The following is a 19,998-nucleotide window of genomic DNA, read 5'->3' on the forward strand; positions in this document are numbered from 1 at the left end:
GCCACCAGTTGTCACGGAGTGTGGAGGAGTCCGGCCCTGCACCCCTCTTCCTGGGACCCACAGTGACTCTCAGCCAGCCAGTAAAACAGAAGGTTTATTGGACAACAGGAACACAGGTTACAGCAGAGCTTGCAGGCACAGTCAGGACCCCTCCACCGAGTCCTTCTGGGCTTTCAGGGTGCTTGGATCCTAGCTAGGATACCCTGAATTCCGCCCACACAGCCCCAAGCCCAAACTCAAACTGCTTCCCTCCTGCCACTCCCTTCCTTTGTCCCCTTCCCGGGCAAAGGTGTTGACCTTTCCCCTCCCTTACCTAGCTCAGGTTACAGGCTCTGGCATCGTCCATCTCCTAAAGTCCTCCCCTGCTCTCCCACTCCCCACACAGACAGTCCCTACTGCATCACAGGGCTTCTCCCGTCAACACAGCTACCGCCCCTCGGGAAGGTGGAGAACCTGTGCCAATGGGAGCGGTCTCCTGTTGGCATAGGAAACATCTTCACTAAGCGCTACAGTGGCAGAGCTGCATCAGTGAAGCTGCACCATGACCGTATTGTATGTGTAAACAAGCCCTTGATATGCCAATGGGAGTTGAGCACCTCACACCTCTAGGCTCCTTTGAAAAGCCCCCCCTCCATTTGGTTTGGAATGTCTCTAAATGGCTGTCAGTTAGCGTTGCCTGCCCAGTTCTTACTCAGCTACAGCATTATCTTTACCCAGTGCTGTAAATTGGTTCTGAGCAATCCTTGATCTGTCAATTTCGCCCACCCACTTTCAGATGTCACCAGCCTCCGCTGCTGCCCTGCTCGGTAATGTGTCTCTTTGAAATGAAAAAATCCATTTCATTGAGTTTGACTTATTTTTCCCCCTCCTCCTAATGGACAAAAGCAATTAGCCCATATTCGAGGTTCTCAATCTGACAAATTTTATCTTTGAAAATCGAGCATTAGTGGCCTGGGCCCAATCCTTGGACATGCTGAACACCTGCCACACCCAGGAAGGCCCTCTCTCAGTATCAGCCCCTAAATTAGGTCTTCCCAAACAAGGGGTTGATTGCAGTAGAAAGAGACCATCAGTGTAAACCCCTGGAGTGTCCTGCCTCATGTGCTGAGAGGGTGCGAGCTCACTGTGTCTAAGAAAGCTGCAGAAAGGGAGATTGAGAAGGGGAAGTTTCCATTGGCTTCTCCAGGGATTGAGTCCTTGAAAATAGCTGTTTTCGTTCCCAAACTGCCTCTCTGACTGGGTTTCTTCTTGGATCCATTTCCTAGATTGTAAAGCCAGAGGAGAACACTGTGAAGGGCTAGGTCTGGCCGCCTGTATAACACAGTCCATAGGACTTCCCTAAATTGACTCCTGTTTGAACTAGAACTAACCTATTAGAAAAAACATCCCATCTTGATTTAAAGATTTGCAGTGATGGAGAATCTGCCACCGCCCCTGGTAAATTGTTCCCATGGCTAATTACCCTCAGTGTTAAAAATCTGCACCTTAGTTCTAGTTGTAATTTGTCTACCTTCAACTTCTAGCCATTGGCTCCTGTTACACCTTTCTCTGCTAAGTTGAAGAGCCCCCATTATCCAATGTCTTTTTCCCAGATAGGTACCTGGAGACCATGATCAAGTCACCCCTTAATCTTCTCCTTCTTAAGCTAAACAGACTGAGCCTCTTGAGACGCTCGCTGCCATCCTTTCACCATTGTCGCGCAGTTATGACAGCTCTTGCTAAGCAAGCGGCTCCTTCAGATAAAGAAGGCAAGGCCACCCACACAGCCAAAGTAGGAGCTGCAAAGCATTTCAGAAGATGGCAGGAACAGGGAAGAGGGACGAGAGATGGGGCCAGGTTCTCAGCTGGGGTAAACCTATTGACTGTAGTGGTGCTGAAGTACACCAGCGAAGAATCTCACCCAAGATGTGTCTCCTATATCTTTTGTGCAGTGGCAGGCCCACTATTGGCACTCAGTGAATGAAAACCAGAAAGAGACTTCCTAGCCAGCTCATCCCCCTAGTGGTGGCCAGGACCTTGCAGAAACTGATACTCCTTCCCGCTCACCTGAGCTTTTCATCTGGAGGAGAGTGGGTCTTAAAACACCTGCTTCCTGCAGCAGAAGCAGGGTAGCCACTTGCGCTCACTTTCACAAGATAGTTGCAGCTCTGCTGTCTTTTTCCCTGCATGTTGGGTTTGCTGGCTGCTACGTGGCCCTGAAGATGAAGCTTTACCCCCTGAGGTGGTATCAGACCATAACAATGTTGTAACAAAGTAATGAGCTCAAGCAGCAGAACAAACTGGGAATCGTGGTAGCCCAACCTTTGACCCAAATTAGTTTAGGCCCGGTCTACACTAAAAGTTAGCTCAACCCAGCTACGTTGTTCAGGGTTGTGAAACGAAGCTGACCTAACTCCCAGTGTAGACAGAGCTGTCGCTGTGTGGGAGCTGGATGGAGAACCCCTCCCATCAGCATTGGTAGTGGCTACACTGAAGCAGCTGCAGTACTGTAGCATGTCCAATGTAGACAACCCCTTAGTTTGTTGAGCATCTCTCTCTTTTGTGTCACTCAGAACCTGCTGGTGAGCAGAGATCAGGAGGAAATGAACAGATTGTTTTTACTGCCCTCTGCAATGCTGCACACACACCTTGTTCCCAAATATTAAGCCAAGAGCTGTGAGCCTATTTGCTGATTGGCTGTTGAAGAGTCTTTCTTATCCCTGCTCCCATTCCTTTTCTCCTCTCCTTCCCTCTTTCTCCCATTTTCAGTCTCCTTTTCTCTCAATGCTCTCCTCCTCTAGTGTGGGAGTAGAGAAGGTCTCATTTTAGTCTGACGTCCGCAGATGAAGCGGGAGAGCTGTTTGATGTGAACACCAGACCAGCAGGAAACTTAACCTTCCTGGAATGGAATTAAAAATGCTTAAACAAGGGATTCTGGGAACTGTCAGAACTTTTTTTTTTCCACAAAAAAAATACCCACACAATGCTAAGTGTGTAATGGTTTTGCCTGGGTAATAAACTCCCTCAAAAGCAGACATACAATTCTTTTCGTTTCCTTTGAATGTTTTGGGGAGGGAGATGGCTGCTGGGATCTCAGAGGGGTAAGACACTTGTCTTGTAAAGGAACACAGCCATTTGTTTTTCATAATCATGCCTCTTTCATACTGTAATTATAATGCTGCGGGGCCAGAAGGGGGGTGCAGTATATGAAGTAAACTTCTTTGTGTCTTATTCTTCATGCATCATGGGCTTTTGTACCTGCTCAAGTATTGTGACTTACACTTACCTTAGCTGTGTACTCAGTGTGTGTGTTTGTATACATTCCACACACCAGCATGTGTGTGCCTATGTGTCATAACATTTTTTCCCAGATCTGGACCTTAGCATCCAAAATATGGGTGTTAGCATGAAAACCTCCAAGCTTAGTTACCAGCTTGGACCTGGTATCGCTGCCACCAGCTAGGGATTATATAGTGCCTAGCTCACTGTGGTCTCCCCAAAACCTTCCCTGGGGGACCCCCAGACTCAGATGCCTTGAGTCTTACAACAAAGGGAAATAACCCCCTCCCCTTGTTTCCTTGTTACTTCCTCCCAAGCTCCCCTCCCTGGACGACCCTAGGAGATTCCCTGCTTCCAGTCCTGGAAACACAAGTACCAAGAGATTTAATCTCTCCCCCTCACCCAGAGGGTATGCAAAGTCAGGCTTCGTAAATCTAACACAAAGAGTTTTTCCCCTTGACTTTTTCCTTCCACCAATTCCCTGGTGAGCTGCAGACTCAATTCCCTGGAGTCCCCACTAAAGAAAAACTCCAACAGGTCTTAAAAAGAAAGCTTTATATAAAAAGATTGAGAAAGGACATAATATATAGTCTCCGTATCAAGGTGACAATACACAGGGTCAATTGCTTAAAAGAAAAATGAATAAACAGCCTTATCCAAAAAGAATACAATTTAACACATTCCAGCAACTACACACATGTAAATACAAAAGAAAACAATATAAACCTATTGTCTTACTATCCTTGTACTTACAACTTGGAAACAGAAGATTAGAAAGCCAGGAGACAGAAAAATCACTCTCAGAGCCGAGAGGGTCAGACCCAAGACAAAGAACAAAGAACTCACACCCAAAACTTCCCTCCACCCAGATTTGAAAAAGTCTTGTTTCCTGATTGGTCCTCTGGTCAGGTGTTTCAGGTTCCCTGTGTTAACCCTTTACAGGTAAAAGAACATTAACCCTTAGCTATCTGTTTATGACACTATGTGTGTCTGGGCATAATGCAGAATTCATACATTTCACGCATGTGCATACATTTCCTTCAAAGGAGTTACAGCGGAGATTAATTTGGCCCACCGTGGGTATGAGAGTGGGAGTCTACGTAGGTGAATGGTTGTATATGTAGATTCATATCCTGAAAGTATTGTGTCTATGCAAGTGGCAACACATAGTGTGTATGCGTGCATGTGTCATCTTATGCTTATGACTAAACATGCATGTGTGGGTGTGTAAAGCAAATGCATCACTTTGTACAGTGTATGTAGTCATGTGAGCTTCCATGCATATGGTTCCTGTACTGATGTGTGTGCCATGCCCGCAGGCAGTATGTGTATGAGCCTGTGTATTTCAGTTCCATAGGTATATTATTTGGCATATTTTCCCATGTTTCTATTTCTGCATCAACCTTTTGGTCCATACATACATAAGTGCATGTAGTGCTGCATGTTTGTTCATATTGGTATGGTGGTCATTCTGTATAGCAGCATACAGGAAGGGTGCATGTTTGCTTATGAATATGGTCACTGATGTGTGTACGCAAGTATGTGAACCAGAATTGTCAGCATATGATCATGCATTTTGAGTGAATGTATGTATAGGTATATAGTTCTATTTGCGTATTAGCATATGTATATCTATATATAGTTATGGAAATGTATGTATGCAGCTTTGCACAGGGTGCATGGTGTGTATATGTGTTTGTGTTTTCTCCTGCTTGTGTGCATACATATTGTTTGCATGTATGTCTTTGATCATGTGTGTGATTGCAGAAGATTGTATTTATGGATTTATTTCTTTCATGTGTCTTTATACATTTGGGTAGGGTCTATATCTGTGATGCTGTCTGAGTAATCTGGGGCGTGAGTGTGAAGCCTCAGGTGTGTACGTGTTTTCTTTTGTGAAGGATGGGCATGGTGTATATATGTGCTAGTATGGTCACAAGTATGTCTGCGTATGTGTGCTTTTCTTTGTCTGTGTATGTCCAGCACGTGGGTGTGCAAAGCATACAGATGGGTGTGTTCCAGTATATGAACATTAATACTCATGTGCGTAGATTTGTAGAGCTGTGTGTGTACCTAAGTATGTCTTTGAATCTTCCAGGCTTGCCTATCCTGGAGGGGTTCATTTCTCACTGGGTTACTATGACAACAGTGTGAAACCCTGAATCCATACACAAAAGCTTTATTTGTACTGAATTGGAGGAGCGTGCATTGCTGATCACTAAAGCAAAGCAGTTTCTACAGAGAGAGAGGTCTCCCTACAAACCCTTTAGAAGTTCTCTCTCATGTAGATTAATCCTTTGACCCTCCGTTCAGGTGCATCATGGATGGGGATGGGTGGAAATGGAGGAGCAGCTCCTGCATCAGGCATGGCTGCCGTGGAGCTGGGAGTTAACCCACCTGGTAGTTAGGTCTCCAGCCACAAATGCCTCCTGTTCTAGTGCCATCAAGGGGTTAACCAGTCAAGAGTAAACTAGAGAAACAAGAGAAACTCCATTTTCTCTAGCTGTCCCCTGCTGTGCCTAGGGATTGCAGTAGGGTGAGATTCCCAGAGTGTGGTGAGCCAGCAGCATGCAAGTACAATGGTGGTGGGTTAAGGAGGGAATCTCAGCTTTTACTCTGTTTCCTGATATTTATAGGTGTATGCTGAAGTTCAAAGGGAATCCACTCATAGGTTTTTAGCTTCTGTGGTTTCCTTTTATGATAGTAACTATAGGAGACACCAGACCAGACCCAGTAGTCCAGCATCCTCTCTCTGGACACAGCCAAAGCTGGACGTTTCAGAGGAAGGTCTACCCCTCCCTGACACACTCACACTCTCTCTCTCTCTCTCTCTCTCTCTCTATATATATATATATTCCCAAGTCAGAATTTTCAAAGGAACTCAGCACCCACAAACTGGGCCAGGGTTTTCAAAACAGCTCAGTGTGTTGGGTGCTGAACTCTGGAAAACCTGGCCCAATTGTGCAGGTGCCTAAACAGGAGCTGAGCTCTGTTTGAAAATCTAGCCCCCGACATGCTACCTTATCCCACAGAGGGGAAATCTCCTCCTGCCTCTTGAGTGAGGAACTGCTTAGACTATGAAGCAGGAGGACTGATCATTAGCAATGCCCCAGAGGCATCCCTTACTTATGTGTCTCAGATCTTGCTTTGAAACTTACTAATCTGTTTGTTTCTTCTTAAAGATAGTAGAGTATTAGGATAGGAAAGGCTACTCCTCTGTTTCCTTTCCCCACCTGCCCCTAACTGATCGCTGTGCAGGGGCTCCTGCTGCCAGACCTGATCAGATTTAGTTGAGCTTTGAGCATTATGATCATTGCACCAAATGACCCAGTGCACTCTGTGCTGTACAAGTAAACCTGAGGAAAAGAAATGACTTCCCATGCAGCCGAGCCACCGTAGGGTCTGCCCAGATGTATAGCTGTGTATTTTTGGCTTAGAAAATGTCCCCCAATGCCCTGTGCTAGTGCACACGTGATCAACAGCCTTCCCTCAAACAAGGAATGGGTGACTAAATAAGAACAAGAAATACGACAACAGAGGTAGGATGATCCAGTGGTTAAGGCCCTGGACTGGGACTCAGGAGAGCTGGGGTTCCCAGCTCTGCTACAACCTTCCTAGGTGACCTGTTGAGGGGGGAAGGGACCCAGTCTCAGTGTTTGAGAGCTGTCTGGGAGCAGACAGGTCATGTGGATAGCCTCAAAGGATAAACCCTTGGGCACTTGATCCAGAGCAAACCCATGAACTGTCAGTGAGTCAAGTGGCATGCCAAGGGGCCCTCTGCCCCTCCCCTTCAGAGCCCTGACCCCTGCTCTCCTGGCAGAAAGGTCCGGGAAGCCAGGCACTGTGAAGCTGCACACTTGAAATATCTGCCCGATCTGTTTTCCATGACTGAGAGATGGAGAGTCTCTTTGGCCGGGTGGGATCACAGCGCTCAGTCAGTGCCGTGCAGCAAGGGCAGAAAAATATATTCAGCTGGGTGACACTGGTCATTTTTGATTCTCTGCCTCATTCCCGTGTTGGGCTGTCAGCTCTGTGGGGCCCGGAAGGGGGGTTCCCCTCCTCTCATGTCTGCACCCCGGCCTTCCCCAGCTTGCACAGATCCACAGAGCACATGGCAGAGCTGCAGTGGAATAAATTTTGTCTTAATAATGCATTCTGTCCCCCCTCCCCCGCCAGCAACACTGCAGTGTGTATAAAGAGGAGCTGTGCATACTACAAGCCAGCACATAGTGACTGAGTGGAGTTTTAAGCATCTCTCTAGGAGATGGGCCAAGCGAATATCAGCTCATGCAGCAGGAATGCTCTCACCTGGCTTCCTGAACCAAGCACTGCAGGGTCTGGCTCTATCTGCCCCAGACTGCCCACACCCTGGAGTTGCCCAGTGTTGGCTCTTCACCCACTGCACATGCCCCTTCTCAGGTCACATCTGCTATTTCTTTCCTCCCATCCAAGTGGAGGGATGCTAAGGAGTCTGCAGAGCATCTGCATGTCCCGCCCACTTGTGCCTTCCACACCTTTGAAAGGAGTCAGTGGGGGGGAGATCTTGGTGAGCACTGGGAGGAGGGAGAGTTGGGTTAGTACCTGGGCCATAACCTGCCCCACTGGACCATGCACTGATGCAGGGCAGGGCTGCCCCTGGTCAGGGATGCTGGAGAACAAGAGGATTTCATTGCACATTCATCAGTTTCATTCCTCTCTCCCACACTGACCCCTTCTTACTTTTCCTACTGGTTCACCTCCCTCCATGCACCGCACTGTAGATTTACTCCATCTGGACCTTGGTCCCATCCATTGGCCCCTTCATCCCAGTTATACTGATGCTTTGGCTCAGTAGATCTGTTCATCCCACCCATCTGCTCCAGCCAGCCTTCCTCTGTGTGCCTTAGTCCGAGGGCAGTGTTTGCATTTGCCTCAGCCATCCCTCTGGCTTCCCTGTGCCCTAGCTGGCCAGCTGTGTGAACACCCCTCCACCACGCTGGCTCTCCTCCCAGTCCTACCAGGTATCCTTCTGTCCATCCCTTGAAGCCCGCCACCCCACATTGTGCCCTGAGAGCTGTCCCCCTCCTCGGTCCCAGCCATGCTGCCCCATGCCCACCCTTCTACCCCAACTAGGCTAACTTGCACAGCACTGGCCTAGCCCTGTCCCAACCCTGCCACTGACCCTGCTGTGCTGTTCCGTCGCCCACCCCCCGACACACACACAATGATCCTAGCTGTGCCACCCTGCACACACTGCCTCTCCAGTGGTCCCAGCCATACCATCCTGCACGCACACACACATTCCCACCCACCCACCTCAGTGGTCCCACCCATACGATCCTGTGCTTGCACACACACACACCATGGTCCCAGCTGTGCCACTGTCATAAACAGATATTTAAGGGTTAATGTCTGTTTTACCTGTAAAGGGTTAAGAAGCTCAGTAAACCTGGCTGACACCTGACCAGAGGACAAATAGGGGGACAAGATACTTTCAAATCTTGGTGGAGGGAAGTCTTTTGTTTGTGCTCTTTGTTTTGGGGGTTGTTCGCTCCTGGGACTAAGAGGGACCAGATGTCAATCCAGGCTCTCCAAATCTTTCTGAATCAGTCTCTCATCTTTCAAACTTGTAAGTAATAGCCAGGCAAGGCGTGTTAGTCTTATTTTTGTTTTCTCAACTTGTAAATGTTCCTTTTTTGCTGAGAAGATTTTACCTCTGTTTGCTGTAACTTTGAACCTAAGTCTAGAGGGGGTTCCTCTGGGCTATATGAATCTGACTACCCTATAAAGTATTTTCCATCCTGATTTTACAGAGATGATTTTTACTTTTCTTTCTTCAATTAAAAGCTTTCTTTTTAAGAACCTGATTGATTTTTCTTTGTTTTAAGATCCAAGAGGATTGGATCTGGACTCACCAGGGATTGGTGGGGGGAAAGGAGGGGGAATGGTTAATTTCTCCTTGTTTTAAGATCCAAGGGATTTGGATCTGTGTTCACCAGGGAATTGGTGAAGTCCCTCAAGGCAACCCAGGGATGGGAAAGTTTTGGGGGGACAGAGAGTGCTCCAGACACTGGAATTCTGGATGGTGGCAGTGCACCAGATCTAAGCTAGTAACTAAGCTTAGAAGTGTCCATGCAGGTCCCCACATCTGCACCCTAAAGTTCAGAGTGGGGAAGGAACCTTGACAGCCACTCTGCACGTGCACACGCACACACACCCCATGGTCCCAGCCATACCACCCTGCATGCACACATGCACACAACATACACCATGGTCCCAGCCATGCGACCTTGCACACACACCCCCTTGCCATGCTGCCCTGCTCTCTCTCTCTCTCTCACACACACACCATGGTCCCAGCCATACCACCCTGCATGCACACATGCACACAAACATGCACCATGGTACCAGCCATGCCACCCTGCAAACACCCCCCCAGTGGTTCCAGCCATATCACCCTGCATGTGTGTGTGCGCACGCACACACACATCAGTGGTCCCAACCATAACATTCTGCGCACATGCACACACACACCATGTTCCCAGCCATGCCACCTTGCACACACACACCCTTACCCTAGCCATGCTGCCCTGCTCGCTCTCTCTCTCTCCCTCTCTCTCACACACACACCACTCTCCCTTATCCCAGCCATGCCATGGTTCTTCACTAAAACTAACATTGCCCTTCTGTGTCTACAGGGAATTTGCCAAAGAGCGAGAGCGAGTGGAGAACCGCAGAGCCTTCATGAAGCTGCGTCGCCAGCAGCAGATCGAACGGGAATTGAATGGCTATAGGGCCTGGATAGACAAAGCAGGTAAGGCTGGTGGCAGGCCTAGGGTCAGTGTTTGAATGTGAATGACGGGGTGACCCCACTGGCTCAGGGGAGGGGAGCTGCTGCATTCACTCTGTAGTTCAGCAGATGCCTGCGAAGTCGGAGGCTGCCATCACTGATTAATAAATTAGCTCCGTATTGTGCAGCTTGTGGGTCCATACGGTTCTCTGCCCCTCCCCCACATCCAGACTGTCTCTGCTGCACGCTTCCCCCACAAAATATTTCACCGGGGCAGAAAATGTTCTACTGAGTCGCATGTGATTGAATTGCACGCTGGAGGCCAGAGTGCATGAAAGGTGCCATGGTTGGGCTGCATTTCACCTTTGGTTACAAATGCGTAAGTCCACTGCCATCCAAGGAGGTGACATGGGTAGAAGTGAGGGCAGGATTTGGCTAAGGTGTGTATTCCTTTGGTACACTGTGATACTGGGCATGCAAACAAGGCAGATCTAAATCCCAGGCGGAATGGGTGGGACAATGTGTTTGGTAGCCTTACGAGCATTGGAGCTAACTTTAGTGGCCATTAACACAGCTGCCCAATGACACAGCTAAAAGATTTTTGCCCTTCTCCCATATGGATGCCCTGAGGAAATCAGAAATTCAGATGTATCCTTCAGTGCTAAGTAGTTTGGCCACAATTCTAGTGTTCCATACAACCTCCACCCACCAGTCCTGCAGGGAGCTCCCCCAGGGAGATCCCTGTGCCTGCACAGAGGTCACTGCAGCATGGCAGCCAGAGTGGTTATACTGCTGTATGACCACCTTCGCAGTCGTGCACAGCACACAGAAAGGAGTCTGACAGGTTGCCGTCAGTATGCTAGCATTCCCCATCCTCAGGAACGAGCTGATCCTGGGAGCTGCTGAGCACAGGAGGATCTCGGCACTAATGCTTCCATGGGGCAGCTGTTTGTCCAGGTGTCATCAGTGACTGAGCTAACACATCTCCATGCACACAACCCTCCCAGCCTCAGATCATGAAATCGGAGCTCTCAGGAAAACAGCCTCAGCAGGTGTGATTAACCAACGTAGCACTTAGCAGCTGTGTTGGAAAGGGGACGTACAAACCAGATTATCAAGCCCACATCCGGGGAGCATATTTTTAATATTGTGCATGCAAAGAAGGGCCAATGATAGGTCAGCATCTATACAGGGGGCAGAGTTAAGGCAGTTTGGTAACATAGCTGTGAACATTCATATGTTCAGAGATTTGGGTTTCTAGTTTAACTTTAACCCTGAATTTCCTGGGTTTCTAGTGTTTGTTTTTTGTGTTTTCTTTTAACTATCACATTACTGAAAAGTCGTATACAAGTCAAACCACCAGCATGCACTTAACTTCACTCTAACAAAGATTTGTGTGTGTATGTATGAGTTATATAGAGGTGCCAATTCCATATGTTAAATATTGAAAACCTGTGTGGTTGGACTTCCCACCACACTGAGAGGCCTGGGTGGGGCTTTTCATTTTCTGAAGTTATCTGCTATGGTGGGGCCATAAATTAGAGTAGGTGAGGGTCAGTTAGTCACTTTCCAGCCAGTTCCACCCCTGCAGGGTTTTCTGACTGGATGCATGGTCCCTTTGATGAGAACTTTTTTGATGAGAACAATTCCATCCCCAGCTCCCGACCTGTGACTGAATCTAAGAAAATGAAGCCTTTTTCTGCACAGCTATAGATTTCCAAATAGGCATGATATAGACTTTGGATATCACACCTGTTTTCTAACTAGTCACCAGTGTGTCACTTATGTCCTCATTTGTCACTGAAGAATTTAGCCAAAGGATTCTGTTTAGGGCATGGTGTGTAGGAAAGGGTTTTAAATAGGATTTGAGGAGTGGATTCAGATAAAATAAGAAAAGACTTGCACCTTCATTCAAAACTTATACCAACAATGTGTTTCATAGATTCATAGATTCTAGGGTCAGAAGGGACCAATGTGATCATCTAGTCCAACCCCCTGCACAAAGCAGGCCACAGAACCCTACCCATCTGCAGAAGATTCACAGAAGTTTTATTAACTTCAAGGTGAGCCTAAGCCACAAAGTTCGGCTGTAGTTCTAGTTCCCGACTTCTCCAGTGTTCAGGGGAGTTTGGATCTAGGGTTTTGGTTCATGCCTATGTGCTTCCTGGTTCAGGCTGGGACAGAAAAGGAAGCCCCAAATGCAACAAGAAGAGTTGTTTCTATGGTATTTCTGCTCTGAGTGGAAGCAGGGCGTACTGGGAATCCTACAAGGGAGAGTGGAGATTTCCAGGCATGTTTTGGAGACCCAGGAATTTTGGATAAAAAAATCAGTTCTCATTAAACCTAATCTGAAATTTTTCAGATTTTTTGGTGAATTTAAAAGATCCTGTTTTGGGTCTGTTCCAGAGTGGAGATTTGAACCTGCATCTCCCACAATCCAGGGAGTGCCCTAACCACTGAGCGAAAGACTATAATGGAAGGGTGGTAGCATGACCATCACTTCCTCTTATGGCCATTTTGTGACTAACCAAAATTATTTGTGTCAAAATTTGTGAATAGTTTAAGGTCAACTGAAATTGCATTTTTCATTGAATAAATGAATAAACGTTTGTCTAAAAATATAGCCCAGCTCTGCTTATTAAAGATCTTTGTTGGCCTTTAAGAGAGCTTACCTCTTGGAGGAGGCAGCAAGACAGTGGGTTGGAAGTCATTTTTCTTTCCAATTGGCTGACGTAGTGTTGTGTAGCTGACTCTTTCCACTGCTGTCAAATCGTATCTGCTCATTCACAAGGTGCAGGAAGCCATGGAATGGCTCCCAGTCTCCACTGCACATTAGTACAGTTCTAATCAACACTAATGGCAGTGTAGCAGCATCTCCTGACTAATCGTGTGTTATCTCATGTTGCTGTCATATGGTGGAACTATTCCACTTCACCACATGACTTTCTCCTATAATAAATGTTGCCTTTCCTCCATTGTTTCACCTTCAAAACAAATTCAAAATGCTCTTCACAAACTGGAGAAATGGTCTGAAATAAACAGGATGAAATTCAATCGGGACAAATAAAAAATACTCTGCTTAGAGAAAAATAACCTGTTGCACAGATACAAAATGGGAAATGACTGCCTAGGAAGGAGTATTGCAGAAAAGGATCTGAGGGCAATGGTGGATCACAAACTAAATACGAGTTAACAGTGTAACACAGTTGCAAAAAAGGCAAATATCATTCTGGTTGTATTAGCAGGAGTGTGGTAAACAAGACACAGGAAGTAATTCTTCTGCTCTACTCAGCACTAATAAGGCCTCAGCTGTAGTATTGTATCCAGTTCTGGGCACCACATTTCAGGAAAGATGTGGACAAATTGGAGAAAGCCCAGAGGAGAGCAACAAAAAAATGATTAAAGGTCTAGAAAACATGACATATGAGGGAAGCTTGAAAAAATTTGGTTCATTTAGTTTGAGGAAGAGAAGACTATGGGGAGACATGGTAACAGTCTTCAAGTACGTAGAAGGTGGTGCTAAAGAGATGGTTAAAATAGTTCTACTTATCCACTGAGGCCAGGACAAGAAGCAATGGGCTTAAATTGCAGCAAGGGAGATTTAGGTTTGACATTAGGGAAAACTTCCTAACTGTTACGTTGGTTAAGCACGGCATAAATTGCCGAGGGAAGCTGTAGAATCTCCATCACTGGAGGTTTTTAAGAGCAGGTTAGACAAACACCTGTCAGAGATGGTCTGGATAATACTGAGTCCTGCCTCAGTGCAGGGGACTGGACTAGATGACGTATCAAGGTCCCTTCCACTCCTACATTTCTGTGATTCTGACGGGTTCTCTGTCTCTCTCCGTCACTGCCCTTCCTCCTCCCTCTGGCTGGGAGCACCAGATGTGAAGTCTGTGGGTGCTCTGAGCTTTCTTCTTTTCATTCCCTGGTATATCAGACACTTGGAGACAATTTACTAAACCATTTGTTTTTATGCAGAGGAAGTAATGCTGGCTGAAGAGAATAAAAATGCTGGGACATCAGCCTTGGAAGGTAAGGAAAACAATAAGCTAGCTAATGTAGCTGCATTCCCTTTTCTGCCTCCAGCTACAACCTCCAGTTTAACTCACTAGAGCAATGGGAACCAGATACATGATTTTGGGGAGTGCTGGGAACTGTTTCTGCTAGTTAACAGGAGGCCATCATGTTAGAGCAGTGGGGTTCGACAGCAGCCTCTCCTGGTTAGGGAGAGTGCAACATACCAGAGAGCATGGAGCCAATCTGCAGCCTCTCTCAGTACAGAGTGCTGGGAACTGGACGGCAGCCCCATTCAGTTACTGAGACCCCGGTTACCGGGTTAGCTGGGTACCAAGTAACAGCCTGGATAGGAGTCAGTCGAACAGTCTGTGGGCAGCATTTAGATGCAGTCAGGAGCGGCGCCAGGGTTTTTGGCGCCCTAGGCGGGGGTCCTTCCGCACTCCCAATCGGCGGCAATTTGGCGGCGGGGGGGGTCATTCCGCTCTCCCAGTCTTCGGGGCACTTCAGCGGCGGGTCCCGGAGAGAGTGAAGGACACGCCGCAGAATTGCCGCCGAAGACCCGGAGTGTGGAAGGATCCCCCGCCGCCAAATTGCCGCCGAGGGCGGCAAAATGCCACCCCCCCAAATCCTGGTGCCCTAGGCAACTGTCTAGGTCGCCTAAATGGAAGCGCTGGCCCTGGATGCAGTGGTAACTAGAGCTCCCCTCTTCTTCATTTCCAGTGCTCAGGAGAGCAACCATCAAAAGGAACCGGACAGAAGCAGTGAATCGTGACTCGAGTGAAGAACATTGTGTCGATATCTCCTCCGTGGGTGAGTGGAGGCCAGTTCGCCAGCCTGTGTGATAGACTCTTTCTCAGAGCCCAATGCTAAGTCAGTCCAGAGTCTCCTCCCCCCAAGTCCTCTAATGATGTGAAGCATCTTGTAAAATCCTGAGGGGAGCAAAGCCAAAGTGGATATGGGTTAAGACCTTATGTTTCTCTTCGTTGTTAGCACAGAGAATGGAGCCCCCACACTGTTTCTGCTGCATTTCAGAGCTTGTATAGGAGCTGGCAGGTTAAGCCCATCCTGCCATAGTGGAGCCCTTGAGTGAGGAAATAATTCCTCCCATCCCCTGGTCAGAAGGGAGTTTGACCTGGTTAGGTCCTCTGCTGAGCAAAACCACCATGTTCCGTTGTTCAATTCTGGCCTCTCCCCCTCAGGTACCCCTCTCGCTCGTGGCAGCATCAGGAGTGCTAAAGTGGATGGCGCCTCCTATTTCCGGCACAAGGAGCGACTTCTGCGCATCTCTGTTCGCCATATGGTGAAATCCCAAGTGTTTTATTGGACCGTCTTGAGCTTGGTGGCTCTCAACACTGCCTGCGTAGCCATTGTCCATCACAACCAGCCTCCGTGGCTCACCCACCTCCTCTGTGAGTTCCAGGTCCCTCTCCTTGTTTGGGTGTGTTACAGTGACACAGGCTGTACAGAACACCAACCCCCCTGGGCCACGGGTCAACCATCTGTGCAAGTAAGACATGGTTGCTTGGAGCCCCAGGACTATCAGCATATGGCATGGTTTGCTGCCTTTCCAGGAGGACTGGAGAGGGCAGCAACTCACAGCCTGTTACAGGAAGATCTTTAGCTGTTGGCGGCACTGGGTATGATTCTCTTGTCACCTCAGTGTAAATCAGGAGTGAACTCCATTGAGGTCATTGGGGTCAGACTTGCATGAACCTGGAGGGAGATCAGAATCGTGCTTGCCATCCTGAATATTGTACATAGCCCATTTCCACTGATGCCCGCTGTCTTGCTCATCATCACTGAAATCATTTTCAGTTCTGCTTCCCTTCCAGCAGATAAACAAGAATGAGTTTGATTGGACTCATGTCATTCAAATCCAATACAGATTGCAAGAGAGGTGACTGTTTTGTATCAGTGTGAAGTGGGGACATAATATAAGTTTACCCTGCTGTAATAATGTAAGGACAAAGACTAATTAACACCCTTCTGAGATAGGTTGAAGTGGAATCCTTTGTCCCAGCATAAAAATGCAGCCATCCTTGAATTGTTTAATAGAAACAATGACACTACACAAGAGTTCTGGGCACAAATGAGAAGTGTATTGCAGCCAACTGAATCCAATGAGGACTGTAAGGAGACAGAATATAATTCCCAATTAGAGTTTGTCCAGGGCATCAGAGTTAAAAAAATTGCCGTAGATCTGACGGCCATGAACTATCGGCCATGAATAATCAGAACCTCAGTTTTACATTTCATCCTACAGACAGCAACATAGTGCTCCTGGGGCATTGTTCAGTACTCACACGGTAGGATGAGTAACACCTGCTGAATGTATACCACTCCTGCTACACCTTGAAAGACTCCCATTCAAATACGAATTCAGCTCAAGTCTATGAAGCTGTCTGCTGAGATGTCAGCACAAGATGATGTGGTATGGCAGCTGGTTCTAATGAGAGCCACCTTTTGGACAATATGGAAAACTGACCTCGCCACTAATGCTCCTGAAAGATCCTGTGACACTTTTCACAAGCGTACAGCTGATAACTGCATGTCCTGGCCAGACTCCAGCTGTGGAGTAATTACATCAGGGCTACAAAAGTTTCCCTGCAGTTTAATTTGGAGAAGTTCTTCATTTCTGCCCCTAAAACTGTTGTGTAGTGTTTGTTGTGTGCTATTAAACCACAGCTGTGTTCCACTGCAGAAGTGACTTCACTTCAGTGAGTGCACCCGTTCTTCTGTGACACTCTCCCTAATAACACACGCCCTTTGAGGGTGCAATTGTCTGTGATTCATGAAGGCAAGCACCTTGATCCATTCTCTGCGTACCAGCTAATGATACACAAACTTCCTAGATCTCCAGAGAGAGAAGCAACCAATTCCACATTCCTTCCCTACAGAGTCAGTGAAAAGGACCTTGATCCCACTGTCTGCTTGCCCTGTCTCCTGGAATGTGCTGAGTGGATTAGTGAGCTCTGTTTGGGGACCCTGCTTGTCTTTGCACAAGGTCCCATAAAATCTAGTATCAGCATAACACATTGGTAAAGTCTGTCATGTCCCCCTGCAGTGGCTGGGCCACTAGAGGTTAATAACCTACAGCTGCAACCAGCTAATGGAGTTATTCCTTTAGATCAAGTGGTAGAGGTTCTGGAGTGCTGAAGGTTTGTCTGCTGACACCCCATGCAGGGGTCACTGTATCAGCTCTTTACACTGTTTTCTAAGTACAGATAAGGAGAAGCAGATGTGTAGCTAATGCACCTGAATTTCCCTGTTTCAGACTATGCAGAGTTCCTGTTCCTTGGGCTTTTCCTCCTGGAGATGTCCTTAAAGATGTATGGAATGGGGCTGCGCCTTTACTTTCATTCCTCTTTCAACTGCTTTGACTGTGGGGTAAGCAGTGCATGAAACTAGAGTAAATGCTGTAGGCAGCAGAACAGTCTGCAGGTCTCTGGGGGGCAAGTTACAACATAACTTAAAGAGAGGAATAGGAATGGGACAGTCCTTCCAGAGAGCTGTGGGGAGGGGGTGTGCCTAGTAGAAAGGATAGAAAGGCAAGCAACATAGTCTGTTACAGCATACTGAGATCCAAACTACTAGCTTCAGATTACATAGGGCTGGCCAGCACATGGAGTTGCACACCTGAGAGGGACTTCCTGCAATTACTATAGTCCTTGACACTCTAAGGCCATGTTACGTACGCAGGCTCTGTTCTCATGTGTGTTTTTGATCCCTCAGGTCACAGTGGGAAGCATCTTCGAAGTGGTCTGGGCTATCTTCAGACCAGGAACCTCTTTTGGGATCAGCGTCTTACGAGCCCTCCGTCTTCTGAGAATATTTAAAATAACAAAGTAAGTAAAGAGGAACATGCGTCCCTGCCTATTGGTTCCCTACCCCTCGGCCCACCTGGCCCTTTCACTATCCCCTTCTGGCTCCCGGCTCTCGCATGACTGCCATCACAGATCCAGATTCCCCTTGTTCTGCACAGTCCTACTGCTACTGCTACAGTAATGTCTGCATTTTCCAGGTATTGGGCATCCCTGAGGAATTTGGTGGTCTCCCTGATGAGCTCCATGAAGTCGATAATCAGCTTGCTCTTCCTCCTTTTCCTCTTCATTGTTGTCTTCGCTTTGTTGGGAATGCAGCTGTTTGGAGGCAGGTAAGTGCACAAAAGGCCGGGGAAGATTGGAGCCCTTTTATTTACAGTGAATAATAGCATCTCCCACCCTTTCAAGGAAAACACTGACCCATCAGCTCGCACCAGAGTACCAATAATGTTCCTTTTTCTGAAGGACCTTAGATTAGGTTAGTTCAGGGCACGATGGGCATGATGTCTGTTCGGATTCCTGCACAAGTGGTCCAGGGTCCTTACCTGTCTCATGATAAAGGTGAAATGGGCACAAAGAAGAAGGGAAAGTCGAGGGAAGTGGTGAATGGATGGGGTAGGCTATTATAGGAGCAGCAGAACTAAGAGGACAGAAAACAGCGATGTGGTGCCACCTCTATATTCCACTTTGTGCATTTCCCTTTGGTTCGTTTTCAGATTTAATTTCATGGATGGGACTCCTTCTGCAAACTTCGACACCTTCCCTGCAGCTATCATGACAGTGTTTCAGGTAGGAGCCTGGTAAAAATGAGGCAGCTGGATTTTTCTACCATACAGTCAATACCCCTGGCTATCTGATTCTTATCCACCACCCGGGGTGGTTCATGTTCTAACATTCTCTTTTCAACCAAAAGTTCTTCTTTGAGTGATTGCTCACATACATTCCAGTTAGGTGTGCGCGCTGCGCGTGCACGTTCGTCGGAAACTTTTTACCCTAGCAACTCCAGTGGGCCGGCAGGTCGCCCCCTAGAGTGGCGCCGCCATGGCACCTGATATATACCCCTGCCGGCCCACCCGCTCCTCAGTTCCTTCTTACCGCCGTGTCGGTCGTTGGAACTGTGGAGCGCGGCATAGCTGTCCTCCACGTCCCTAGCTCTCCTTGTTCTACGGTTGATAGTTAGTAGTTCAGTGTAGTTAGTTATATAGTTAATAGTGTAAATAATATTGTAGATATTCGTTAGCCGGTTTGGGCCGTAGCCCTTCCCGGCACCCGGCACCGGGCTCATGCCTGGTTCGCCGGGCTTCAAGCAATGTGCGGCCTGTAAGAAGCCGATGCCAACCAGCGACCCTCACGACGCGTGTCTAAAGTGCCTGGGGGAATCGCACAGGTCGGACAAGTGCCGCATTTGCAAGGCTTTTAAGCCTAGAACAAAGAAGGAGAGAGACCAGAGACTTAGGACTCTCCTCATGGAAGCGGCACTCGACCCGGCAGCTTCGCAGGCCGTCATCTCGACACCGGCACCGACCTTCCCCGGCACCGGGGAAGACTCCCCGGCACCGACCTTCCCCGGCACCGGGTGCAGAAGCAAGACCCTCGAAGTCTGCAACTCCATCCAGGCAGACTCGAGTGGAGCGCCCGGCATCGACATCTGCCGCGGCGCTACCGGCACCGTCGACTCCGGGCCCGGTGAGTCCGTCGAGTCCGGTCCAGCCGAGCTCCCCCATAAGATCTGGGGTTGAGCTATTGGTCCGATCGACACCAGAGACCTTCGCCTCGGCACGGGACCTCATTGCTCTGACTGAGTCAACTCAGCCTCCACCCCCGGTACCTCCGGTGTGGGTAGCGTCCAGGGGCAAGCCTATGATGACAGCGCCGTCTCGAGACTCACGCTCGCGGTCGAGGTCCCGACACCATGGTCGCTCAAGATCCCGCCGCCGCTCGCAGTCCCGGCACCGCTCCCCTCGGCGGTACCGGTCGTACTCGCGGCACCGATCGGCCTCCAGACGGTCACGGTCTGGTTCCAGCCACCGATACCGGCACCGGGACTCTAGGAGCCAGTCCCGCCGTCGATCAGCGCACCAGTCGACCTCCCGGCACCAAGCTGGTGGCAGGTCCCGGTCCCGGTCGACC

General features: G+C 48.4%; 2 protein-coding genes across 2 annotated transcripts in view; one reads left to right on the forward strand and one right to left on the reverse strand.

The window, feature by feature from the left end:
- CACNA1E (calcium voltage-gated channel subunit alpha1 E) overlaps positions 1–19,998 on the forward strand; it is a 318,389-nt gene that overhangs the window by 207,116 nt on the left and 91,275 nt on the right. The window contains exons 9-16 of the mRNA XM_050963449.1: positions 9,936–10,051; positions 14,009–14,062; positions 14,768–14,857; positions 15,247–15,456; positions 17,322–17,434; positions 17,780–17,892; positions 18,069–18,200; positions 18,585–18,657. Coding sequence (XP_050819406.1) covers positions 9,936–10,051; positions 14,009–14,062; positions 14,768–14,857; positions 15,247–15,456; positions 17,322–17,434; positions 17,780–17,892; positions 18,069–18,200; positions 18,585–18,657 — 901 coding nt within the window. The remainder of the gene's footprint in view (positions 1–9,935; positions 10,052–14,008; positions 14,063–14,767; positions 14,858–15,246; positions 15,457–17,321; positions 17,435–17,779; positions 17,893–18,068; positions 18,201–18,584; positions 18,658–19,998) is intronic.
- The window catches only part of LOC127055794 (2-5A-dependent ribonuclease-like), an 821,333-nt gene that overhangs the window by 162,196 nt on the left and 639,139 nt on the right, over positions 1–19,998 (reverse strand). The gene's annotated exons all lie outside the window — the stretch shown is intronic.

Source organism: Gopherus flavomarginatus, chromosome 7, assembly GCF_025201925.1.
Source record: "Gopherus flavomarginatus isolate rGopFla2 chromosome 7, rGopFla2.mat.asm, whole genome shotgun sequence".
Lineage (NCBI taxonomy): Eukaryota > Metazoa > Chordata > Testudines > Testudinidae > Gopherus > Gopherus flavomarginatus.